At 39.6% G+C, this 27,661-nt stretch overlaps 1 protein-coding gene across 12 annotated transcripts in view; it reads left to right on the top strand.

Moving 5' to 3' along the window:
• Positions 1–171: 171 nt before the first annotated feature.
• The window catches only part of Cep192 (centrosomal protein 192), a 111,002-nt gene continuing 83,512 nt past the window's right edge, over positions 172–27,661 (top strand). For 7 of the 12 annotated variants that reach the window (XR_013429861.1, XM_078030481.1, XM_078030485.1 and 4 more), the window contains exons 1-10: positions 172–283; positions 794–949; positions 4,259–4,426; positions 5,570–5,695; positions 15,091–15,266; positions 18,543–18,595; positions 19,415–19,532; positions 21,089–21,237; positions 22,312–22,456; positions 23,036–23,172. Coding sequence is in view for 11 of the 12 variants with exons in the window: in XM_078030481.1 (XP_077886607.1) it covers positions 4,263–4,426; positions 5,570–5,695; positions 15,091–15,266; positions 18,543–18,595; positions 19,415–19,532; positions 21,089–21,237; positions 22,312–22,456; positions 23,036–23,172 (1,068 nt within the window). In the remaining variant the exon portion in view is untranslated. Of the gene's footprint in view, positions 284–793; positions 950–4,258; positions 4,427–5,569; positions 5,696–15,090; positions 15,267–15,659; positions 15,758–18,542; positions 18,596–19,414; positions 19,544–21,088; positions 21,238–22,311; positions 22,457–23,035; positions 23,173–27,661 lie in introns of those variants that run through there. The other 5 variants (XM_078030482.1, XM_078030484.1, XM_078030487.1 and 2 more) reach the window with 5 other exon arrangements.

Genomic DNA, 27,661 nt, shown 5'->3' on the forward strand with positions numbered 1-27,661 from the left:
GGCCGCGGCTGCGGCCGCGCAGCTTCAAACCCAGGGCGCGCGGGCCCCTCCAATCAGCGGCTCCAGCCGCGCTGTCTCCCCGCGCCACCCAATCCAAGGCCGGCTCTGCTCCCCCGCCCTTCGCCTTCTGACGCGAACTGACGTAAACCCGAGGGCCCACCGTAAGGCCGGCTGGGGGCGGTACGCACATGCGCACGCGCACTGGCGGTGCCGCTGGACGCGCCTTCCCTCCTTGGGCGTCTTTGCAGCAGTGACTGCTCCCGGAGCCTTGGGGGTGGGCTGGGTGAGTAGGGGCGGTGTCTCGCGTGCACCCACGCCCGGGGCGGCAGCTCGTTTCGGGGCTGGGGGGTGGCGACGGTTGGCCCGGAGGCGGGCGGGCCGCGGCCCCCGGGCTGCTCGGGCCCTGCGAGGCCACTGCGGGAGGGCGAGCGGGATTCTGGGCCTTGAGGTAGGCTTCTGGTGGGTGGCGCCCTTGCTTCCCCACCCCTCGTTTGGTGTCTGGTACCTGCGGAGGGACAGACGCCTTGTTCTGGAGTTGCCTGCAGGGCCTCTGCCTTCGTGGGCATTGTGGTGGCGGTTCTGGCTTCTTTCTGTCTAAACTGACCCGAGTGGTAACGTCGTTCACGTCGAGGGTTCTGTTGGCATACCCAGTCACTCAGTCACTCCCTTAGGCTTCTGTGTGCACCTTCATTCCTAAAACCTTCCATTTCTTACCTATGATTTTCTTAGGAACAGAACGTTGAATTAGGTAATGTTTAATATCAATATGTTTTTGCGTTGCTCTTCATTTCAGTCGTTGTTTAGCAAAGCATGAGGTTCCTCTCCATGCTGTCGTTTGGAGGACAGTGTTTCCATCTGTGGTTACCACTTTGAAGTCATTCTACTGGAGTTTTATCTGCTGGAAAATCAACTTTTTCTCCAGATTTCAATATTACTGGCGAAGTTTGAGGTAAGCTTTGAAAAGTAACATGTTAAATGTTTAGCTAATTCTGAATTTTATCTTCAAGGTGCCAAGAGTAAATGATGAATGTTGGGAAATTTGACTAGGTTTTGGGTTCCACAGCATGCACTTTTAAACATGTTCAATTGGATATGTTGATCTACAGCTAAGGACTGCAGAAAATGACCTTTTATGTATCCAGAAATATTATTAAACTGATTTAATGCTAGTAAAGCCATATGTGAAATGGTTAAGATGGGTACTTGTTTCAAATATTGCAGAGGAAAAGATATCAGTGTGTTCACTTTAAATGGTGGAGGAAGTGTGAATAATGCAATGCAGAGGGAAGTTAGGGAATTTTTCCCTCTAGGAAAGCTTTAGGAATGTGGGTTTGCTCATGAATGATCTAGAACAGTATAATCCTTTCTGGAAACAAGACAGACAGGTACTAGATTACATCTTGAGGAATTTCTTTTCTTTTTTTTTAAGAGAGAGAGAGAGAGGGGGGCGGGGGAGAATGAATTTTAATATTTTTTTTTTTAGATTTTGGTAGACACAACATCTTTGTTTGTATGTGGTGCTGAGGATCGAACCTGGGCCGCACGCAGTCCAGGGGAGCGGGCTACCACTTGAGCCACATCCCCAGCCCAGCTTGAGGAATTTCTTAATGGGTTATGTTTCCATAGCAAATCTCTGCTGAAGCACTTAGCTGTCTATTCTTTGACAGGGATTATCAGCTCCCTGAGGAGGCCACCATATTTAATTTTGCATTCCTGATCCCAAGTACAGTGGTTTTTGCTTGATAATGATTGTTGCATGTGTGATCTTTGAGTAATAACAGAAGTTTCCTTGGATCTGACCCCTTCTATGTAGAGATAACCATTGAAGAGTTCTGTGTGTGTGTGTGTGTGTGTGTGTGTATATTTTTTTTTAAATAACTTTATTTATTTTTGTATGTGGTGCTGAGAATCAGACCCAGTGCCTCACATGTGCTCACCAAGTGCTGTACCACTGAGCCACAATCCCAGCACTCACTATATATTTTAAGTAGTTTGCATGTTTAGAAATGAATGAATATCTTAGTAATTATAAAACTGGACTTGGGCAGGCTACTTGGGAGTCTTGTGTAATAATTTTGAAGTAAGAAGTAGCAGGCATGGGGAATGTAGCAGTGGGCCTCAGCTCCAGAGATGTATTTGAAGTTAGAACTATTATAAACTGATAACTCATTGAAAGCAGGAGAGATCAGAATGGTCCTAGGTGTTTTGGTAATAGGCAGTGAATAAGGATGACATCAAGACTGAAGATAACTGGAGGGGTTGGTGGAGGAAAGTACTAGTTTGGTTTTGTATTTGTTGGCTTTGCATTACCTGAGGGTCATTCAGGGATAAGGTATAGTTGTCATAGAGCCATTTGGAAATCAGGATCTAGATCTCAGGATAGAGGTCCTGGCTGAAGGTGATTTGAAGATGAGGGAGGAAAGAACACTCTAGGATCAGACTTACTTAGTGGGAATCCCCCTGCTGTCTCAGTTGCACCCTATAACTTGGAAAAGTATCTAGATTCTCTCTCTTGTTTCCTTGATAGTAGGGATAATGGCTACTTTATAAACTTGATAAAAGGATTAGGAAAATTATAAAATATCAAACACATAATTTGATAATAAAGTAGACATGGAATATCAACTTGTATTCCCAGCTTGTATATTAGATTCTGGAAATATGTTTGAACAAAAAAGACAATTTCCCAAGAAATGGACCTTCTAAATATACAGGTATTAAAGTCAAAGATGAGGCAAATGCCAAGAATGTTGCCCCTCTTTCAGTTTACAAATATTTATTGAGTAGCTACTGTTTGCTAGGTGTTGTTCTAGACATTGGGTAATAGTGATGGACAGATAGGCAGGCCCCTGCACTCTGATGGCATTGGTTTCAGTGGAAGAAGACAGACATAAAAAAATCAGTAGTGGTAAATGTAGAATGGATGTGATAGGCTGTGGGGTTACATTTGACTTAATGATAAGGGAGAAACTTTCTTAGAAGGTGACATTTAAGTTGAGATGAAAGGAAGACACCAGCTATGAAGAAATTTGGGAGAAGAATTTGAGTAGCATCTCCTGAGTACTGTGATCAGGGTCAAGTTGAACCAAGGGCCAATGTAAACTTGTAGATTCTCTATTGATGGTATAAATTTTATGTCAGTGTTTTCCAGACTTGATCATTTGTTTACCACTTCTTGGTCACTTTGCTATATTCATGTTCCAGTTGTACTTTATTTAACTGAAATTTTTTTTTTGAATGGGTTTGCTGTTTAAACTGTATACTCTGAGCATGGGTATTGTTCAGTTTTAGTGTGTGTGCCTAGCACACTCAAGGCTCTAGGTTCATTCCCCAGCACCAAAACACAAAAACCTAGAAAGTATTTTCTGAAACTAGAGTTTTGCTTTTGTTGTTTGAATTTGTCTATTCTATTTAAAAATGACTATAAAATTGCCAAACTTTTTTTTTTTTCTTTTTTTCTTTGTGGTGCTAGGACCTCAAACATGCTAGACGAGCACTCTACCCTCTAAGCTATGGTCTCAGTCTACTGCCAGACTTTTTTTTTTTTTGGTACCGGGAGTTGAACTCAGGTGCACTGAACCACTGAGCCATATCCTCAGCCTTGTGTTGCTTAGCACCTCGCCTTTGCTGAGGCTGGCTTTGAACTCCTGATCCTCTTGCCTCAGCCTTCTAAGCTGCTGGGATTACAGGTGTTTCCCACTGTGCCTGGCCCACTGCCAGACTTTTAATCTTTTTTAAAAAAATTTTTTAGTTTTATATTTCTTTAGTTGTATATGGACAATAGTACCTTTATTTTGTTTCTTTATGTGGTGCTGAGGAATTGAACCCAGTGCCCCAAGCATGTGAGGCAAGCGCTCTACAACTGAGCCACAACCCCAGCCCTAGACTTTTAAACACACCCTATAATCATCTGTGTATGCCATCTGTATTATGCCTGATCCTTGCTTTCTTTATTAGATAAGTTTGTGGTAATTCATGTTTCTGGCCATACCAAGCCAATGGTACTTTAAACTCCTGTATTTTCACTACTATGTTAAGAAGATAAGTTTAATGTTTGATGTGTATATTCTGAGCTCTAAAGTAGCATGATATTCTGAGTCTTACTCAACCTCAGAATAGTATTCCCTTTTAGCGATGTTGCAAAAACATAATTTTCTAAGGGTATTACTTTTCTAAGATTTATGGGACTTGTACTCTTCATCATTAGAAAAAGTTTTATAGTAATACTTGATTTATAAAAATGTTTTTGTTATTGCAGTGAGATGGATGATTTTCGAGGTATAGCAGAAGAGTCATTTCCAAGCTTTTTAACAAATTCATTGCTTGGTAATAGTGGGATTTTGGAAAATGTCACTCTTACTTCAAATCTCGGCTTGCCTGTTGCTGTTTCCACACTTGCTCGGAATAGAACCAGCACTGATAACAGGTAAGATTTATCTGAACTTATATTTTCTTCAGGTCTATAACATACTAATACACAGAAGAACTGTTTTTCCTGAAGGGATGTGAGTCAGGGTCCAGGAAGTGCTAAGACTTGGATTTCTGTCATTCCACTTCTCTGTGTGCTTCTCTCTCTGAAACTCTGTTGTTTGCTATTCTTTCTCTCAATTCACTACTTTCCTATTCCATGTTGCAGAATAGTGTTGCAGAATACTGCAACACAAACTGAAAAGGCACCTGTGAATTGCATTTTTTGAATTGCTGGTCCAGCGTAGTTTAGGTGTCCATTCCAGAGCCAGCTGGAATGGACATGTATCATTACATGTAGGATCTTTAGTAACATATAAAGCTTGTCCATGTTTAACTGACCACTCTTTCATCTCTCAAACTAGCCAACAGGGTTAGATAAACTCTCTAAAAACTTAGCATTAAGATTTCTTTTTTTCCTTTTTTTTTAATCTGATTCTTTTTAAAAAATTTTAATACCTTTATTTTTTTTAATGTATTATATTTATGCGGTGCCGAGGAGTGAACCTAGTATCTCCCACATGCTAGGCAAGAGCTCTACCACTGGGCTACATCTCCAGCCCAGTGTGTTCTTTTTAGATATACGTGACAGAGTATATTTTGACATAGTGTACATACATGGACTATAACTTATTAGAATCCCATTCTTATGGTTGTACATGATGTAGCATTAAGATTTCTGTGACTGGGGCTGGGGTTGTGGCTCAGCGTGGTAGAGTGCTCACCTGGCATGTGCGAGGCCTTGGGTTCAATCCTCAGCACCACATAAAAATAAATAAAAATAAAGGTATTGTGTCCAACTACAATTAAAAAATAATTATAAAAAAGATTTCTGTGTCTGTATTTTTGTTTTTGTTTTTAATTGAGGCACAGAGATTTATTTAGGAAAGTAAGGATTACACACTCGATTGCACAGCTATCTGTAGAATGAGGAGCCAACTCAGTTATTGATACAGATGAATATCCCAGTGCAGATCCATAGGTTTCTGGTGCTTTTCACAGAGGATTATGGTTTTGGTGGTGGTTGGTTTTACTGTCATGTAGCACTATGTCATGGTGAATTTTAAATGTATCTAATTTAATTCTTGACAAATTTGTGTAGGTATCCTGATATCCAGACATCCTACTTAGTAGATGGGAGGTTTTCTGTTCCATCTTCATCATCTCCCAGTTGCCAGAGTGATGCTACACCAAGAGAGAGGTTACAGCTTAGCTTCCGGGATGATGAGTAAGTTCATATCTTTATTACCTTTCACTACATTAGACGTTGGTCTTACTCTATGGAAAATGTAAGTATAACTGGGTATCGTGGTATGCACCTGTGCTACTTGGGAGGTTGAGGCAGGAGGATTACAAGTTTGAGATCAGTCTGGGCAATGTAGAGGAGATGCCATCTCACAAAAAAAAAAAAAAAAGGACTAGGGATATGGCTCAGTGGTAAAGCACACCTAGGTTTAATCCCCTGTACCAAAAAAAATTTTTAAAAAATGTAAGTATAATTGTGCCTCTGATTAATTATAACCATTTTTAAGAGTTTTTTTCATGTGTTTTAATTATATTTTTGGCCTTTTGAAAACATTTTTTCTGATTCTAAAAGTAATATATATTCATTGGGAATAAAATAGAAAGTACATAGAACTGTTACAGAAAAACTCCTGTAATCCTGTTAATTAGAGAATAGCCACTGATTACATTATCACTTATAATCTTCAAGACTATTTTCTCTGTGCATATTTGTATTTAAAAATTTCTTACAAAATAAGATTAAATTATTGTTTTTAACTTTTAAAAATTAATATATTTTATTCATCTTTTTATTATAATTAATATAAATCTGTTATAGTGTTTATGACTGTGTACTCAAGTCTGTTGTGGGCATTTAGAAAATTATAGTTTTGCTACTATTAAAAGTAATGAATTCTTTTGGCAGTAGTGGGGTTTCAATCCAAGGCCTTGCACATGCTAGGAAAGCACTCTAGTACTCTGTCACCGAGCTACATCCCCAGCCCTATAATGGACTTCTTTAAACATATACTTTTATACATACATTTTGCACACTTAGGACATTATTAAGATAAATTTGTAGGATTTAAATTGCTGAGTTAAAAGTGTTTTCATTGTAAAGATTGTTATCAACACATTACTCTTTAGAAAGCTTGTACCAGTTTACCTGCTCACTAGATGTATATGAGAATGCCTATTTGTATGAGCCCCACCCAACATTTGTTACTATTATTTTTAATCTTTGATTTTAGAGATAAAAATAATTTATACATGTGCCCATATGCATGGAAGAAAGTCTGTCAGTCCATAAAATCAAAATGTAAATGGAAGTTACTTCTTGGTTGCGGTATTATAATCTTAAGATTTTCTGTGTTTTAAATTCATATTTGAGTATTTATAGGACTGCACATACTTTAACATTCATTACTTACGTGTCAGTTGTGAATTACCTATTGGTAGCCTGTATATATAAATATTTTCTGTATGTTAAAGATATCAACTCCTTGTATGTTCATTTACTCCCTGTGTATTTTTGATTGATTGCCTAGTATGCACTATTCTATCATTAGGAAGTACCAATGAACAAAACAGATGTTTAATGGAAATTATAAAAATATGCCGGTTTCATGGTATATTAGAAGGAAAATGTGCTAGAGGAAATTAAATCATGATAAAGAGGGTTTTGGAAAGGCCAAAGGCATTGTCAGTGTGGGTCTCCTTGAGGACATAAGATGTGAGCCAGAACTCAAGGGAGAATGTTTGCTCCGTGGACACTGGGGGAAAGAAGAGGACCTCAGCAAAGGGTCACCTGAAGACACTGAGGTTGGAGCACACCCATTGTGTCCACAGGGCAGCAGGGGCCAAGGCAGGTGAGCAGAACCCTGATTCTGACCCTAAGTGAAATGAGAAACCATTAGGGGTCTCATTCAAATTACCTTTGAAAAGAAAATGTTTCTCATCTGGCTACTGTGTGGGGAATAGACCATAGTGGTGAGATGGGAGCAGGAAGACCACCAAGGAGGCTGGCTTTCAAGGAGAGGGGGAGATGGAGAAGAGAGAAATGCACTGGGCATGTTATTAGGTACTTCAGCATTGAGAAAATGGGGACAAGAGGGAGAGACAAAGACTAAGAATTAGTGATCAGAGGCAGGAAGAAAACAGTCTTCAAATCTGTGTCAAAAACATGTACGTATATAGTGGGTGTAGTGGTACACACCTGTAATCCCAGCTACTCAGGAGTGGAGGTAGGAGGATCACTTGAGCCTAGGATTTGAGGCCAGCCTGGGCAACATCTCAAAAATAAAAATCCAAAAAAGATAGGAAAAAACCCCCTGCAATTGAAAACACAAGAAACTGTCAAATAAAACACGAGGAAGAATTGAGCACCAGAAAAGGGGGGTAAAAATCACCCGCCAGGATTATCATAGGTTAGGCCATCAGTAACCTTCACAAGCAGTTTGATGGACATAGAGAGAGGCACAGTAGCCTGCTGAGCATGAGTTTAAGAGAATGGAAAGTTGATTTAGAGGCCAAGGACAGCACATGGCATCTTGCTGCAAAGGAGGAGAAAAGTGGGTCTGTGGTGGCTGTTGGATGTAGTGGGTCAGGAGACCTTTTGCCTTTTTTGAGGCAGGAGACATTACTGCATGTTTGCATGATAATACGAATGATCTCCAGGATAGGTAAAACTTCATTATGTAGAAAGAGTAAATGAGCCACAGCTGGGTCTGGAGTGCCCCGGAGGGAGCAGCTTTAGATGCTGGACCATGGACAGCTCCTATGTGCTCTCTGGTGCACCTGGTGGTAGGAATCTGTGCATTCCCTCTTCAGAGCCTCAGGTTAAAATCTTGCCCAGTGAAGTAGGAAATGTGGTCATCAAGTCGGAGTGAGGGTAGAAAAAGAGCAGTTTGTGGTTTGGAAAAAGAAAAAAAGAAGTAAAATAATCCTATGGTAGTAAAGAAAAGAGTTGGACAGCATTGAGGGCTCATTTGAGGGCTTATGTCAGGAATATAGCGTGACACCAGTGTGATTGCACATTGAGCTGCAGAGGTGCAGGTGAGGAGTAGGTGAGAATTGATTTAACCAAGCTGTGGTTTGATGAAGGCGATGAGAGAGGAGAGCTGAGGATGTGTCATGGCCATGGGATTCAGGTTAAGGAGGAAGGAGTCCGTAGCAGAGGGTGAGGAAACATGGCTTGTGATGGTGGGGAAGGGTTGGAGGCACAGGTGGGTCAGAGGATTATAGAGTTTTGGTACTAGAGGCAGGTGACATGAGGAGTGGCAGGGGACTCAAAGCTGTGAGGCTCTGGGAGAGTTACCTGGAGGTGGTAATGAGGGGCAAGGAAGGCACATGCATTCTGTCTCCATGCCCAGTGATGCCAGGGTTGCAGGAGGAACAGTGGCCCTTTGGACAGAGCTCAGGGAAAGTACTGACCTCCTGGGATATCCTTGCTTCCATTAAGGCAGTAAAGCCAAAGGACTGTGAGGAAGAGACTCAGAAATAACAGACCTTGCTGGTCCAGAAGGCACAGTGGAAGGGTTCTGTTTGATGGAGAGGAAAGGGAGATGTACAGTTTTATGGGGCCTAGGGTGCCGGCAGTGATGGGTCCTGGGCTTGTTGTAGGAACTGAAATAGATCAGTGAACGACATCATAGACTCCCTCTTCCACTGATGTTGGTAGGGAGACAGTGACAGGAGGGGTGGGGTGGATCTTGGATTAACCTGATTCTTGATGGGAATCAGGAGGTCTAGAGAGTATCTTGCTGATGGACAGGAGGCATGGTGAGGGTAATCTTGGATGCAGTGTGTGGCCTCTCTCACTGACTCTATCAGGGAAGAGATTAGTGTTTGAGGCTATCCCTTCACTCTTGAATGATCTGAAGACCGGGTGCAAGGGCTTCCTTTGGCCACTAATGGAGAATTGACAACTGGAGAGGCATGGTCTTATAAGGGACAGCTTCTTTGACTCTTGGAGGGTGTGCACGCAGATTTATATGTTTTACAATGTCTTTATTCTAGCTCTGGATTAAATGCTTTAACAGACTCTAGGTGGGACGGGACATCATGGCAGAAGATGAAAATAAGCTTAACAAAATTTTGAAGGCATATTAGAGAAGCCTGATGCCATTTCTTTTTTCTTTTTAATTTTATTTTTTGAGTGTGTACTGGAAATTTAACACAGGATCACTGTAACACTGAGCTATATCCCCAACCCTTATTATTTTTTGAGACAGAGTCTCACTAAGCTGTTTAGGGCCTCCCTAAATTGCTGAGGCTAGCCTTGAACTTTTGGTCCTTCTGTCTCAGTCTCTCAAGTTGCTGGGATTATATAGGCCTGCCACCATCCCTGGACTGAGGCCTGAGGCTATATTATTACTTTTTTTTGCATTTGAATAATTTTTTTCCTCTAGAATCTTTCGGGTCCCTTGTAGGTGGAGGTATTTTCTATTTGGCATCAGTGTGGAGATTTGTGTTTTTTTTCTAGATAATTGTTATTTCTTCAGCAGTTGATTCCATTTTCTTTCTTTTTCTGAAAGAGAGGTTTGAATTTCCTGGGTTAATATTTTTCCATTTTTTTCTTCTATTTTTTCTGTTTTTGGTGAAAAAAGACAATGTTCTAGATAAATTTCTCCTCTTTGTTTCTCTTTAGTGAATCAATTGGCAATCATATTTTTGAGAGCTTATTTGTCTTTTAATATTTTAAAGGCCACTGTGTGTGTGGATGTAAATGGCTACTTGAATATTTTCGAGGATTCTAATTAGAAAATTTTCAAAATACTATACGTTATTCCTTATGTCATGTTATTTAGTTTGTTCGCTTTCATCTCTTGAACTGTTCTTTTTTTCCTTGTGTCTGATTTGTGGCTGTCTTCTGGGCTGTGAGTGTGGGTATTTGTTTTAGTTATTAGCCTTTTTGCCGCTGCGGTAAAAGGACCCAACCAGAACAACTACAGAGGAGGAAAGGTTTATTTAAAAACTCTGGGTTTCATAGCCTCCATGACCCCCTAAATCCATAGACAGAAGGTCCATTCCTCAGGGCTTGAAGTGAGCAAGACATCATGATGGAAGAGAGGGCGAGAAGGAACCAGCTCACATGATGATCAGGAAGCAGAGACTCTGCTCTTCAGATACAAAATATATATCCCAAAGGTATGCCCCCAAAGAACCACTTCCTCCAGCCACACCTCATCTGCCTCTGGCCCTCACCCAGTTAATCCCATCAGGAATTAATCCACCAATTATATTAAGGCTATGATCTGAGAAATGATGTGAGCTCTTGGAATACACCTTGTATTCAAACTGTAACATTCCACCCTGGCCCCCAAAATCTCATGGCCATCTCAAAATACAAAATATGTTTAGTCCTTTTCTTTTCTTTGCTTTGCTTTTCTTTCTTTCTTTCCTTTTTTTTTTTTTTTTTTTTTTTTTTAATGGTGCTGGGGATTGGGGATTGAACTCAGGGCCTTGTGCATGCAAGGCAAGCACTCTGCCAACTGAGCTCTATCCCCAGCCCTATGTTTAGTCCATTTCTAAGAGTCCCCATAGTCTCAAAATTTTCAGGAGTACCCAAAAGTTCATGTTCAAAATTTCCTGAGGCTCAGGGCAAGCCTGCATCATAAGTTCCTGTAAAAATAAAAAAAAAATGAGTTATGAATATTCAAGATATAGAAGCATAAAAAGAAGGGATGGAACTGATACTGCCTTATAGTGACGAGTCCTGCTTCCCCACCTTGAAATTTGAACATTAGAGAAGCACACCCAGGCAAGCATACAAAGCAGGGTTTATTTAAAAAGGTTAACATAGATTTCTCCCCTCCTGCGAAGGAGAAGGGGGCCATAGCTGGTAACCTGGTATCCCCAGAAGAGAGTGTTCTGCCCTTTTTATATGTCCTAGGCTTCCTTTGTTCTCCTGCCTTTCCTCCTTATCTTTCTCCTTCCTGGGTCCTGTCTCCGTGACTAGGCCCAGGAATGCTTGGTGGGATGGGCCTCAGGACGCATTAATAACCTTAGAGCTCCCTGTAGGGAGGCAATTCTTAGGACAGGTTACCTTGGCAACAGGTTGTAGCAGGGGCAGGTTCTTTTTTTTTTTTTTTTTTAAAAGAGAGAGTGAGAGAGAGAATTTTTAATATTTATATTTTAGTTCTCGGAGGACACAACATCTTTGTTGGTATGTGGTGCTGAGGATCGAACCCGGGCCGCACGCATGCCGGGCAAGCGCGCTACCGATTGAACCACATCCCCAGCCCAGGGGCAGGTTCTTGATAAGGGTGGAGGAAGGGCTCTGAAGGAATTAATTTTTCAATCCCTCAGGGGACAGTCTCCAACTTGCCTTGGAGATTAACTCAAAATTGGTCTCCTTGATCCTACCCAACTTTATTTACCTATCTATACTGACTGCCTGTCTAATTTTGGCTTCAGAACCAAAGCAGGACTGAAATCTGGCTGGGCAAACAAGTCCTATAGTTCTTTGTCTGTCATCTTAAGTATATAACATCGTGATGTTCTCTCCAAAGGACTTGTGTGGATCTGCCCTCTTGGCCTTGTTGGTTCCAGCCCAAGCGGTCTTTCTGTTGGCTTGTCTTTGCTTAATTCTTGCAGTTTCCCTAGAATGATGTCCCATGTAACTGGAATTTCTTAATCTTGAGGGGCTTCACAGCAGCTTCATCTTCCCCCTCATATCTCCACACTTTGCCTTCTTAGTCTGATCCTGCTGTGCTTTGCCTGGCCTCCCAGGCCTTCCTTTGGAAGCCTCCATGACCCCCTAACTCTAGTATCCTGCATTTCTGCAGAACCAGCACCTTATGGTTTACACAAAGGTCTGCCATCATCTCAAATAGGATTAAAACCTCCAGGTTCCTTGGCTGCAGTAGTCTCTGAGGGTCTGGGTGACAAAGTATTTTGGAAAACCTTCCTCTAGTATAGGAAGGATGCCCCACTGGTCATTTCAAGAGAATTTTTACTTTAACTGCATTGAGCCTGAGATGGGTGTGGTCTTTTCAGCTCCTGAGATGCCCCCAAACCATTTTTCTCTTTGTCTCTAGGTAGAGTCTTTAGCATTTGCTTAGTATTGTTACTTTAACAACTATAAATTCCTTAGCCTCAGTTTTACTCCTGCCTTTCAAGTTCAGGTTTTCCCAGTATGCTCTGCTTTCTGCTCCTGAATTTCACAATAAATCTGGCTAAAAGTCACCAGCAATTTCCATGCCACTTGAATGCTATGCTGCCTAGAAATTTTTCTGCCATATTAAGAAGTCCATTGCTTTTAAAGTCAGCCTCACAGAAAGTCTCAGGACATGGGCAAAATGCAGACAGTTCCTCACTCAGAACATAACTTGAGTGGCCTCTAGTCCAGTTAAGAAGAGTGTTCTCCTTTTCCTCTAAACCATCTTGAGCCCTGATTTCACTGTCCAGCGTTCTATTGGCATTCCGGTCTTCTGAGCTCCCACCAGAATCAGCCATTAAGCATGGCTTGTAACAACCTAAAGCATTTCCAGCTTGCACTGCTAAACATCTCAGAATTCCTTCCACCAATTCCAGGAAGCTCAAAATGCTTATGAACCACATGGTCAGGTTAGTCACAGCAATGACCCCATTCCTGGTACCAATTTCTGTTTCAGTCAACTTTTGTGCTCCTGTGATGAAAGGAACTGGACGAGAACAACTGTAGAGGAGGAAAGGTTTATTTACGGGCTTTGGCTCCCTTGGTTTTTGTTGGGAGAGGCAGCCCAGCCGGTTGAAATAATAAGCTTGCTTTAATTTGATTTTAATTGGAGTGAGTGGTCTTTTCTTTGCGTGTCTAACACTGCAGACACACCCCACCAGCCTCTGGCCCCTATCTAGTTAATCCCATCAGGGGTCAATTCACTGTTTGTGTTAAGGTTACGACCCAATCTTTTCTCCTCCAGACCTCCTGGCATTATCTCACAAGTGAGCTCTTGGGGGACACCACATCTAAACTGTTCAGCATCTTTGGCAGCTATGGGTAGGTCTCATATCCTTTAGACTTTCACATGAATTCGAAGATTGGGAGTCTTAAACTTAAGCCAAGTGTTTAAACCATGTTCTGCATTTCTTTGTCCCCACAGGCATTTATATCCTTGTCAACTGGGGAGTCCTTGCACTGCCCCCTTGCCTGGTGTTCTGTGTCATGTTTACAAATCCATTTTGCTTGTTTGGCCTGCCTGGTAGACTTTCTCCTGCCCTTCTTCATTCCAGCTGTAGTAATGAAACATTTCTGCGGTTCTCACTGGCAGGTTTGTTTTTTCCTGTGCTTCTGGGCCCTTTTATTATAGTTCTCATTGTGGCTTCTTTTCTCCTGCACATCCCATCTACCATTCAGGTTCTAGAACCTAGGGTATGCCTGGCTTAGGACAGGAGGTGAATCTCATGCAGATTGCTTTAACTTTTATAGATTTCCTTATCATTATTCATTGGACTCCTGGAAGTTGCTTTTGCTTCTTTGACTTGAAGCTCATGACTTATTCCGAAAAGTTTTCATGGGCTAATGAAAACAAAGGATGGCTGTAGTTTGGGGAAGGATTTGTTTTCAGGGGTGTTGGTGAGTTTAGAATGCCCCATCCTTCACTCTCTATTAACCTAAAGTTCTGATGGTCTCTTGGTCATACTGTATGCTTTTCTCAAGGGAGGACTCTAACACATGGAAGTTAACCTGAATGTCTCGACTTGTTTCTTATTTATTCATGTCACTATCTTTCCCCCTTTTCTTTCTGTCCTCTGACAAATGGCTTTCTGTCCATAGATACTCTTTCTGCCTGCCCTTGCCCACTTTTACTGAGGGTGACATTTTCCTGTACCTACTTATGAGTGTACTTTTGGCTTAAGCTATTGACCTTTACTGTAGCCCCAGAAAAGACTGGGAAATAAATTGTAGTTAAGGTTGCAGAATTGCTTCTGCCACAGAGGTTAGGGAAATATGGAAAGATCATTTTTCTCTTCATCCTTCAGGACTGAATTTAAGTCTGGCTCTAGGTATCTCTGTCAGTTGGTGAATTTATTGCACTAAGAGGCTTTTTCCTATAGTTTCGTTTCCGTTTGGCTTTGGTAAGCTGCTACAGAACCGAGGTCTTTTACTGGATTCAGAGGAAAATTGTCCTTAAGGAAAAATATTTTCATTTACATATAAAAAAGCAGTGGTAAGTAGAAAGTTAGGGCTAACAGTAGGTGCGGATGGATAAAAGGAGAATTCTAAAATCTTTATTAATTCAGAGATTTAGCTCTTTTGGCAGTTATACCAGTATTCTTTAAACCTTTCTTGTTTTTAGAAAGCTGAGGTTTTTCTGGACATAATAGTTTCAGGAATATTTAGTGTAGGAAAGAAGAAAAATATAATTTTATCCCTTGAGAGACAGAGTAGCAGTACCATGTCTCCCTTGGTTTTGGTAGACTGGTTTCTGGACCCAGTCTGTTGATTCAGTTCCTCGAGTAACAACAGTATTACCAGTTGCATGTTCTAGTCGTACTTAGAGATGTTTCTTTTCATTGTCTATATCTTTTTTTTTTTCTTTTTGAAAGGTGAAATATGTAACTGGTAAATACACATTTTAGAGATTTACCCAAGGTGACTAACATTTTTGTCTTTATTCTGTTCTCTAATAAAAGTTCTGTCTCTAGGAAAAAGAACTACATGGAAAGTCCACGTTTGTCCAATGCTCTCATGGAACAGTCAGCTTTTCACACTGCTATGCCAAGAGCACAAGAGGAAGAGGCCAAAGTTTCAGCTTCCTCTCAGGGTCAGGATCTTTTGGACCGGGTTTCACCACTGGAGCAAGTACAAGGTCCTGAAGTGTTAGAAGTTATTTCTTAATGCAGACCATTTAATTTCTTTTTTCATTTCCCTTTCTTTGGACTGGTATTTATCTTATGCTATTGTGTGAAAAACTGAAAATGTTTTGGTTTGTTATATTCTCAATAATCTAATATTTATAGTACTTTCATAGGGAATGGCCTCTTCACTGATCTCATAACTGTCTTCACTGATTAAGCTGAAACCCTCTTTCCTTTGCTGTCAGATGACCACAATATGTTTTATGTTCAAGACAAGGAGCCTGTTTCTACCATACCTCTTTTTGTCCCAACAATTAATTGCTCTCATCAAGTCATTTTTGTTCTTAAACTTATTTTTATGTAACTGGTGAAATATGAACTCTAAAAGAAATTATTGTTTCCAGGAAAATCAAGGTGAATACTTTGGAAAGACTAAAAAGTGAGTCATTTAAAAAATTGCTACCAGCTGGCCATGGTGGATCACACCCAGCAGTTTGGGAAGGTGAGGCAGGAAGACAACAGCCTCAGTGACTTAGTGAGACCCTGTCTCAAGATAAAAATTATCAAGGATTAAGAATGTAGCTCAGTTTAGAGCACTCCTGTGTTTAGTCCTAGTCCAAGGAGTGAGGGGAATGTTACCAACTTAGATATTGGGGGGAAACTATAAGAATGTGGGGAAAATTGTTAGGAAAAAGAGTTACAGGTTTTTATCTTGTTCTGCTTTGCCACTGTAACCCCATTGAACCCAGGGTCTGTGCTGAGCTATGTCTCCAGCCTTCTGATTTCTTTTATGTATTCTGCATTTTTAAATTTTTTGTCGGGGGGGGGTACCAGGGATTGAACTCGGGGGCACTCAACCATTGAGCCACATCCTCAGCCGTATTTTGTATTTTATTTAGAGACAGGGTCTCACTGAGTTGCTTAGGGCCTTGCTGTTGCTAAGGCTGGCTTTGAACTCTCAATCCTCCTGCCTCAGCCTCCTGAGCTGCTGGTATTTCAGGTGTGCAGCACTGCACCCAACTACATTTCTTTCTTTATTTTTCAAAACTAGAAATGGAAAATTGCATGCTTTTGGGTCATATAGCAATAACATGTGATTCTAAACTGTAGTTCAATACCCAAAGACCTTGGTTGATCAGTTAAGATTGATGAATGAGGGCTGGGGTTTGTGGATCAGTGGTAGAGCGCTCGCCTACCATGCGTGAGGCACTTGGTTCACTCCTCAGCACCTCATAGAAATAAATAAAATAAAGGCAATGTGTCCAACTACAACTAAACAATAAATACTTAAAAAAATTGATGAATGAATGCACATTCATGTGTTTTAGTAAAAAATTTTAATGGACATTTGTGTTTTTCTTTCTTTTTTTTAAATTTTTTTGTGGGGGTGGGTACCAGGATTGAACTCAGGGGCACTCAACCACTGAGCCCCATCTCCAGCTCCACCACCCTTTTTTTTTTTTGTATTTTATTTAGAGATAGGGTCTCACTGAATTGATTAGTGCCTTGCTTTTGCTGAGGCGGGCTTTGTACTTGCAATCCTCCTGCCTCTGCTTCCTGAGCCACTGGGATTAAAGGTGTGTGCCACCACACCCAGCCTCATTTGTGTTTTTCATAATGAAGAATGGCAAATAGTATTAAAGTGGAATACTAGGCAATAAAAGAAGTAAATAAATTAGACTTCATCAAAATTTAAAATTAAGGCTTCAAAAGACATTTATCAAGAAAGTAAAAAAAAAAAACGAATGGGAGAAAATATTTGTGAATCAAATATGTTGAAAGGAAGTAGTATTCAGAATATCTGAAGAACTCCAATAATTCAACATTAAAAAGACAAAAGGGTAAAGGATTTGAAAAGACATTTCTCTATAGTAGTTCTCCAAATGGTCAGTAACACCTGAAAAGATACTTAATGTCGTTATCATGAGGAAAATGTAGTTCAGCAATCACAGTGCCAGTTCACATGGTGAACCAAGACTGGAACCAGCAAGCGTTGGTGAAAGTGTGGAGATATTGAAGCCTCCTGTATTGCTGGTGGAAATGGGAAATGGTGCAGCCACTATGGCAAACAGTTTGGTAGTTTCTTAAAACATTACACCACATTACCCAGCACTTCCACTCTACACACACACTCAAGAGAAGGAAAAACATGCCCACACAAAAACTTGTGCATGAATGTTCATAGCAGTATTATTCACAATAGACTAAAAGTAGAAACTGTCAAGTATCTATGAGTGGTAAAAGGGTAAACTCAATGTATTAAGTTCACATGATGGAGTATTACTAATTCATAAAAAGGAGCAAAATACTGGTATGTGCTATAATATAGATGAACCTTGAAAATATCAGACACAAAAGGCCACAAAATACATGTTTCTATTTATCCATAGGCACTTCCATAGAGATAGAAAATTGATTTATGGTCATCTGGGGCTGGGAGAGAGAGGAATGGAGGGAGAGAGATTGCTAATAGGTTTAGTGTTTTTGGAATGAAAAAAATATTCTGGAATGTTAAAGTGATGATGGCTGTACAGTCTTGTGAATATACCAGAACCACTGAATTGTAGGCAGTAGGAGGGTGAATTTTATAATATGTAGATTATATATTTTATAAAACCCTCCCATATAAATACTCTAAGTTTCGTTTGAAATAAAATTTTGTCAATCTTGATTCGTTTATCTTCAGTTTCTCTCCTGAGTCAAACTTAAACTTAGGGCCTCATGTATAGTGGACAAGGGCTTCACTTCTGAGATACACCTCCAGCTCTCTCTCTTTTTTCCAAAATTCCAGATGTCATTTCATTTCTATATATTTTAGTGTATGTTTATTTTCTTATGTGACCACAGTGCTGTTAACACAGCTGACAGTTGTTCATCTAGTATGGCAGTTGTTTTGCTTGAGTGGGGTGTGAGGAAGATGACTGTGTCACGGTGCACTCATTACAGCTCTAATGTGCATACCTGGAGTAAGCAATGCCTGTCACATGTAATTTGCCCCTCTGGTTGGACTTATGCACTTGGCTGGTTCTTTGTCATCTCTCCCTACCTACCCACAGGCAGAAGTTCATGTTGCAGTCTTGAGATTCATACTCAAGTTCTGAATGCCTCTATGATTCTCCACCCAAACTTAAGAATTTGACCAATGATGGATTCCTGTGCCATGTTTGAAAGAGCTTCTATTTCATGATAAAAACATTGAGTTCATTAACTTGCTGTTTTTAGGTGTATGGGTATTTGGTTGATAAAATAGTTTGTGCTCTCAGTTTTGGTTTTTGTTTTCTTAACAGACTCATCTGTTGATTTTCATTTACAATCATGGATTAATAATCAGGAAGACAAGGTAAATTTTTATGTGTTATTGATTTCTGGAGTGTCATGGGAGAGCAAAAGTCATGTTTCATAAGTGTGTTAGTTAAGATTAACTACCCTTCTAACCTCTAGGGACCTTCTGATAGTACAGCATAACTACAGTTGACCCAGCTTCCGCAAAAATGGGAGTTTAGCTCAAGTAATAAGAAAGTTCAAGGGTAGCACTGGTACTATGCAGTGCCTTAGGTATTTATATGACTTGCTTTGTACTGGTTTCTGTAAAATTACATTAAGATCTCATGTTTTTATAATAAAAATGTATATATTTTGCAATCTATGTAGCTATCTATTATAGTGTAAAATAAAATCGAATCTTAGAGGGAAATGTTACATTTTCATTCTGGGCCTAGAGTAGTAAATTGCTGTATACCTTCAGGGTTATGTGGTTCCTGTGTTGAGGAGCGGAGATCAGTCACTTCAGTGAGGGTTACTTGTCCAACTTTCTGTTACCTTCACCAATGAAGCAAGCCTCGCACTGCTCAGGGTTTAGTTGTGCATTTCTGTAGTGACTTTCTTACTGGGTTCTCTAAGTGGGTTCTCTAAGCATGTAGAAGCAATATGGTAGATGCCTTAAATTTTAAGAGTGTCTTTCTGAACCGGTGGTGGGAGGTGGGGAATGGAGTGAGGGCACGCAATACATGTAAAACAGTTTTCATTTCTTTGACTAAATTTTGATTTCAGATACTGAGCACATTATAGATTGAGGAAATACTTGATCCCTTTTGTAGACTTATACTGTGCTCTTTAAAGCAATGTGCTTCTCCCTTACACACCTTATTCTTTCTTTTAGATTGTTGTGCCTGATGCTGGAAAACAATTTGAATACAGGACTCCAAACAATGACTTCAGCCATATCTTACTAGAAAATGAGAAACTTATGTCACTGACAAGTTTGGAAGATTCTTCTGGTACTGCTGAAGTAACTTTTGTTTTCCTAGTCCTTACCTTGCCATGCCACTGTTGCAATCATTATTATGCCCAATTTGGGGAATTTTTGCCTTTCTCTTTTTCTCCTACCCAGCAGCACTTCCATTGAGTGATAGGATTTTAAAAAATTTTTATGATCTATCCTAATACCTTAGTTTAACAACATCAGGGTTCAAAGTATCTACCTAAAGGTGGTACTTATTGTGAAACACTGTGTTAAGAAAATGGGGAACAATAAAATATTTAGCCTTAGCTCTCTAAGAGACCTCAGCCAAGTGCAGGAAAGAGCTGCACAGCCACACTTCAGATTGTGTGAGGTCTCCTTCTACACTATCAAGATGTGCTTCGGAACCCTAGGGATGATGAGTTAATTCTGACCAAGGAAGCTCCCTGCAAAAAGATGGGCCCAGGTGAGGCCGTGGCGGAGAAGTGTGTTTCAGGAAGGAGCAGCCGCTTTAGCCAAGGCTCTGCCCTACAACACACAGGGCACGAGTGGGAACTAGGCAGTGACTTTGTGTGGCAGGTTTACAGCACCCATGGGAGGCTGCATTGGGCCTAAAGGCAAGCCCGTGAGCTGAGTGGGAAAAACACATTGCACAGTTCAGGGCAAAGATCACTGTAAAACGAGTTAAAATAGAATTGTGGATAAGGACTTAATGATATGAATTTATCAGATCTTTCGTTGTTTTTAGTAGTCTGCCTGCTTAGAGGGGAAATTGCTAAGTCAAAGGTAATGAAATTGCTAAGTCAAAGCCAGGTGTGGTGGTACACATTGTAATTCCAGTGACCTGGGAGGCTGAAGCAGAAGGCTCAGCCTGGGCAACTTGGTGAGATCCTGTCTCCAGATAAAAAAATAAAATAAAGGGGCTGGGGTTGTGGCTCAGCAGTAGAGCGCTTGCCTAGCATGTGCAAGGCCCTGGGTATGAGCCTCAGCACTAACATAAAAATAAAATAAATAAAATAAAGGTATTGGCAACTACAACTAAAAAATAAACATTAAAAAGATAAATAAATAAAAAGGGCTGGGGTTGTAGCTCAGTGGTAGAGCATCCCTAAATTTAAACTTCTGTACTGTAAAACAAAGAGGCGGTGCCACCTTATATTATTACTGTGGTTGAGAGTTACTCTCTGTCTTAACCTTTGCCAAACTTAAGTCATAGCAGTGTCATCTCTCTTTTTCTTCACTTCTGTGATAGACTTATCCAGCCTTTGTTGGTAGCACTGACCACTTACTACACTGTTTTCAGAATATTACACTCTTTTCCCACTGGTTTGTGATGTCACATGTATCATATCCTACCTAACTTTCTGTGATATGCCAGGATCTGTTTTTATCCTTTTCTCTCAAGGAGGTTAAATATTGTATTTAAAAAGTGTTCATAAGTGACTTAATAAATGACTGAATTATAAGTTTTCTCATGTCAAATGTGAAAATAAAATCATACCATCCACTTGTTTTATAGCCTTTTGGTTAAAATTATGTATAGTTCAGTTCCTACTCTAAAGTACATTGTATTTTGCTCCATTTTATCAACAGATGATGACATTAATGATGAAGAGTTTTATGATGATCATTTGGAGGCTTACTTTGAACAGCTGGCAATTCCAGGAATGATATATGAAGATCTAGGAGGACAGGACTCTCCAGAAAAGGATTTTAAGTTGCCTTCAAGGGATCCTAGTCAGGTATGTTCTGGTCTTGATGATTTTTCATAAATTGGACATTTAAAAATTACTCTTGATCTCATTGGATATTAACATTAAATTTAAGCCTTGTTTTTCTTTAAACTCTTATTTTTAACCAGATACAAATTGATGAGCAATGTCTGTTTTTTTCCCACTTCTTCTTCCTCTTATTTGCCCTCACCCACAGAAAATGGCTGTCTGTTTTTCCTTTCTGTACATTACCAGTTGTCAGCATCTTATTACCTTTGCATTTCTTTCTCTGTAAGTACTTTTCTGAATCATTTTAAAGGAAGTTACCAACATTTTATGACATTTCACTCCAGTGCTTCAGCATTTATCTCATGAATAAGAACATTTTCCCTACATCATCCAATTTTATTATCTAATTTCGATGTATAAATTTAGATTAATATACTGTCCTTGTTCAAATTTGCCCTTGTTGTCCCCAACACATTCTTTAAGAATTTATTGAGAGATCATATTTGCTTGTGGTTGTCATTTTTGTTTGTGCTCTTTTAATTTGAAATTATTTCATGAATGTTTCCTGGGCTCCTGATTTTTTTAGAATAACCCATAATCTAGATACATTTGCTTACTTTTTCCCCTGCTTCCTTGATTAAACCAAGTATTTTGGTAAGCATTTAGGTGGAGTGTCGTTCTTGTGTGTGGATTCACGTTAAAAGACCATACTGTGTTTTCTCATTGCTTCACATCAAGAGACATGGCTTTTTGTCCCAAATGGTGTTGCTGTTTGATAGTTTTGGTTAAGCTGATGGTAGCCAGATGTCTCCTGGTAAAGCTACCTTAACCTTTTGTTATTAAGTCATTGTAGGATGACCCATCAAGGTTTTGTGAACATCCTGTCCCCAACAGCTCTTTATGAACTGAGTCACTTAGTTCCATTGCTAAAGCCTCTTGGAAGTAGGTGTTGAGTGGTGATTTTTCTAATTGCTTCTACATTTGTTACCTGGCATCCTTCAGGGAATCAGACCTCCTGTGCTCCCCCTCTTTTCCTCCTCAAAATGTTTAATTTTAATTTAAAAAATTAATACAGCTAAGATATTCTTTCAACAGGCAAATGAAAACAGTAGCTCAAACTCCAAGTGTCAGTCAGAAAATAACAGCTCTCCAGTTTCCTGTGGCTCACATTCTTCAAGAAGTTCTGCAACCACTCATGGAGAGGGCAAGGAAGGCTGGGTTGTCTGCTCACCTGGGACCAGTGAGTGTTGAAATATGATTCCTTTGTTTTTAAATTTTGTGTTGACTATCTTAAAAAAAAATCATTGCTTTGTTTTGAGTTATTATATATTTACTGTCTATTCCCTCAAATCATTGAATAGTCTAAAACTTTTTAAAAGAGCTTTCGTAATACCTTAGTGTATCATTCATCTCCCAGGTTAAATTTGCTCCTGAGTAGTTTTGTATTGTATGTTGTTAAATATGAGATTTTTTAAAAAAATTATTTTTAACATAGTTATTTGTTAAAGAGACACTAAAAGTAAAAATAATACCTTGTTAAGTTGGTGCTGTTAGAAATACCACAGTATGTACTTTTTGGATTCACTGTTATGAATGATGATATTCAGTCATTTGAGAATTGGAAACTGATTCTCTGTATGGTGGCAGCTTGTCCTGTTTATTGCCTTTCCATGCTTATTTTCTCTTGCTGCAGTTTGCTAACCTTGTCACATGAATGCTAAGTATTAGGTTCACATAAAGTAATTGGATTGGCAAGAAGCAGTTATGTTAGAGTACTAAAATGTTGACATTGCTTTGTGATCTTTTTTTTTTATTTCAGGTAACTATGGAGGTACTAGAGATAGCAGAAGATATGTAGATGGTATGTTACTGTTTTCCTGTAATTCCTGTAATTCCTGGAAAAATGAGAAGGAGAAGGTAGAAGGTTTGAAGGGTATGGTTCCAGATCATAGCAGAGTAAGTTTATATATTTATTTTCATTCATATGGAAAACAATAAGGAGTCTTTTGTGTTTGTATGTACTACATTTTAAAAGTCATTTTATTTTTTTTGTTTATTTTTATGTTGTGCTGAGGATTGAACCCCGTGCCTCACATGTGCTGGGCAAACACACTACCGCTGGGCAAACACACTACCACTGAGCTACAGTCCCAGCACCTACTACATTTTGTTTTAAAGAAACAATTATTGTTGGTGTTTGAAAAAGATAAAGTATCAGAATCACTCTTGATGATGTTGGTGTGTGTGTGTATGTGTGTGTGTAGATATCTGTATCACTAAGATTATGTAAATATACATTTATTGTATGTATTCTTATATTTAAACATTTACTGACTTAGATGCATTTGCTGAGTTCCTTAGCCCAATATGTAACCATTAAGTAAAAAGCAAACTGATCATCTTTTACCTTACTCAACATCTTTGTTTCATAGTTTCAGCTTTTCCTGCTAGTTAATGGCACCCTGTTTTTCCTGTGCTTGAAACAGATCACTACTTCGGGACTCTTGCCTGTTCTTTGTCTCTTCTTTAGTAACATGTATGCCTCAGCATTGCTCAGTGGTTTTTAATATAGAGGGAGTGTGTTTGCTTACATATAGAAAGAGATGGTCATTTCTCCTCACATTAATCCTTTGTTTGCATCAAAGCAGCGAGTGATGGGGTTGTTGTTGTGAGAGAGGTGGAGTCCAGAAGACTGGCACCCATTGGTGTGTCCTGGCCTGTCTTAGACTTACTCTTTTTTGTTTCATTCCTTTACCTCCATCTGATTTACTGCCCCACTTACACTGTTTCTAGTGCTCTGTCCTGCCTGTCAACACCACACTTTTGTCACATTAATTTTTTTTTTAATGTACTGTCTTCTGTGCCCTGTCTCATACTGATGGCCTGGAGGTGCCTGTCGTCTGGCCCTAGAGCATGTTGACTGGATGCTGCACTCAAGCCAGCAGTGAATTCGAGTTCCTTTTGCTCCATGTCTTTGTCAGCACTTTGTGGAGTTCATGTTTTGGAGCTTGGCCACTCTAATAAAGTGTGTAATGGTACCTGATTGCTTTAACTTGCATTTTTTTAGGATCGTCTTTTCATGTGCTTATGTGCCAGATGTGCATCTTTTTTTGGTAAATGAATTTTTATCTTAAAAATTTTTAAAATACTAATAAACAAATCATTATTGTATATATTTATGTGACACTGTGTGAGGTTTTGTTATTTTTTTTGTTTGTTTTCTTTTGCTTTTTCAGTACTGGGGCTTAAACTCAAGGGTGCTTTACCACTGAGCTACACTTTTTCTTTTCTGCTGTGACACAGGGTCTTGCTAAGTTGTCAAGGCTGTCCTTGAACTTGAGATCCTCTTGTCTCAGCCTCTCTACTAGTTGGGATTATGGGCACGTGCCATTGTACCTGGCTTAATATCTGTATACAGTATGGAATGATAAACTGAAGTTATTAACATATCCATTACCTCACTTTTCCTTTTTTTGTGGTGAAACATTTGAAGTTTACTCCTTTGGTTATTTTGAAATGTATGTTATATTACATTTTTATTGATATAATATTGTTAATAATAATATATATATTATTCAGTGTAGATTTCATAATTTATTCTTCTTGTCTAACTAAAACCTCGAACCCTTTGACCAACAAACAGCTCCACACCATCTCCTTCTGCCATGTTCCCCTGCCTCTGGTAAAAGCACTCTGCTCTTTGCTTTTATAAGTCTGAATTTGGTAGAGTCCATATGTAAGTGAGATCATGCAGTTTTTTTTCTGTGTCTAGCTTCATTTAGACATTTTAATGTCTCCCAGCTTCATCTATGTTTTCACAAATGACAGAATTTTCTATTTTAAAGACTAATATTGCATTCTAAATACTTGCCACATTTTAAAAAAAAATCTGTTCATCCTTTGATGAACACTTAGGTTGAAAAGACTTTCTGCTCCATTGTATTGTCTGCTCACTTGTCAAAGCTCAGTTGGTGATGTTTCGTGGGTTTCCTTCTGGGCCCTCTGTTCTGTTGAGTTGACATGTGATCTAGTCTTTGACTAGTACCACACTGTCTTGTTCCGGTGGCTTTATAGTAGTAAGTCCTGAAGTTGGGTAGTGTCAGTCTTCACACCTTATTCTTATTCTTCAATACTGTGTTGGCCATTCGGAGTTTTTTGCCTTTCCATGTAAATGTTAGAATCATCTTGTCGTTATCCAAAAGTTGGGATTACATCAGAGGTATAGATCAACTTGGAAATTCTCTCCATTTTATCCATTGCAGCCCTTGGCACATTAATCATAATTAATCATAATCATAATTGAATTTTGGGTCTGGTAATTTCATCATCCTGTTTTCTCTGCTTCTGCTTTTTGTTCTTTCCCCTCTAAACTGTGTTTCTTGCCCTTTGGTATACCTTGTAGTTTTTTTTTCTTGGTAGCTGGGCATGAAAAATCAAAAAGAGCTGCTGTTTGTAGGTGTTGGGGACAGGAGCTTTCCATTCTACAATTAGGTCTTGTGTTTTAGAGTGCTTGTACCTCTGGGCTGTGGATTTTACAGGTGATTCTCAGTTATTTTCCTCTGCTTCATTCTCAACAAGATGGCTAGAGGAAGCTGGAGTTTCTCCCAAGTTAGTTAGGCTCTGAGAAAACCCTAGCAGGTTAGGTTCTGGTAACTGGTTTTCCTGAGGTGTAACTCTGTTAAAAAAAAGGTTCCTCTTCCCTTCTTGCCAGAAGCCTGAGGGATTTTTCTCCAGTATTTGTTTTGAGAACCTAGTTGAGCTGCTGGAAGTAAAATTCAAAAAAGTGTGGGAATCCCCCTGTGAGAGGGTCCCCTGGAGTTTTCAAAACCTCTGAGGCTTATCCACACTGAGCCTGCAAATTCAGCTGCCGTTCAGGTGTTCTGTGCAGGTCTTCATTGCTGTGGAGGCTTCTGCTCAGGAGTTTGTGCTTCAGCATGTGTGTTCGCTCTGCCTGACAGTTTCTCCAGGTTGGAGGCAGTCATTCTGTCTTGGGATCTCACTTCTCTCACAGATCCAGTATGACATGTCTTGTTAGTGTGGTATTAACACTGTTGATTTGTCAGTTTGTTGGTATTCCTAACATGCAGATCCAGAAACTGGAAATCATACCTGTATTACATAGTCAGGATTATTTTTAAGTTGTTTCATGGGTAAGATAGCTAGTTTTCCACATTAAAAAAAATTTTTTTTTTTAGTTATACATGGACACAATATCTATATTTTGTTTGTTTATTTTTATGTGGTGCTGAGGATCGAACCCAGGGTCTCTCACGTGCGAGGTGAGCACTCTACCTCTGAGCCACAACCCCAGCCCCTTTCTACATTTTTTTAAAAAGTCTTTGCTCTTGTCATATATGAAAAGCAGTTATCTAGTTTTAAGTGTCATTTCCTGGTCATCTTTGTTTTTTCCCTTCTGGAGGATTAATATTTTCCTGATTTTATAAAGTCTCTGTGATATGGAAATATAGTGATGTTTATGTAGTTTGGACTTCAGTATTTGTGTTAGTTCCTCAGGGTGCCAGAGTGAATTGCCTCAGTCTTGCTGTCTTAAGACAGTGGAAATGTGTCCCCTCAAGTTCTGGAGGCCAAAAGTCTTATCAGGGCAGTGCTCACTTCAGGGGGGTCTAGAGGAGAGTCCTCCAGGCCCCTCCCAGTTTCTGGTGGCCCTTGGCATTCCTTGCCTTAACATGGCATCCTGCACTCATCCTCCGTGTTCACTTGGCTTCTGTGTATCTGTAGTTTTCTTCTCATTTCTCTTATCAAAATATTGGTCTTTGTACTTAGGGCCCATGATAAATTCAGGATCATCTGTTCTCAAGATCCTTAGGTTAATTACATTGCAGTGACCTTGTTTCAGAATAAGGTCAGGGCTTACATGTTCTGTGTTTAGGATTGGGGTATATCTTTTGCGGGGAACACAGTTCAAAATACTATAGTATTATGTTAGAAACTGCTGTCTACTAATGAATGGAAAACTTATGTGGATTTTGTCCTATACTTTTACATCTAAATCATGTAGAATTTGTTTTGATACAGGGTAGAGAGGTAATTTTATTTTGTATAATAATGTTGTAAATTCATTCAGTTATTCAGTGACAGCGCTAACAGTTGAACCTTTCTTCTTCCAAACTCACCATGTATTCTCTTATATAGAACTACCCCTCTTACTATTTTAACTTGAAACTTTGCTGATCAGACTGTTTTGTTATTATACATCATATTATAACAAGAACTATTGTTACAGGTTTCATTGGCATTTGAGATCATGGTGGTAGCTGACTGTCTAAAAATAATATTACAGGCAGTTGAGCCTCTCTTCAGTGATTGTAATTATAGAAAAGAATAAATGGCATTTTGGGAAAGTGTTGGAGATCATAATTTTAAGTCACTGGCTTAACTGATACAGTTATTATTGGGTTCTTTAGGGGCATTTATAGTACCTGAT

The sequence above is a fragment of the Ictidomys tridecemlineatus genome, chromosome 13 (assembly GCF_052094955.1).
Source record: "Ictidomys tridecemlineatus isolate mIctTri1 chromosome 13, mIctTri1.hap1, whole genome shotgun sequence".
NCBI lineage: Eukaryota > Metazoa > Chordata > Mammalia > Rodentia > Sciuridae > Ictidomys > Ictidomys tridecemlineatus.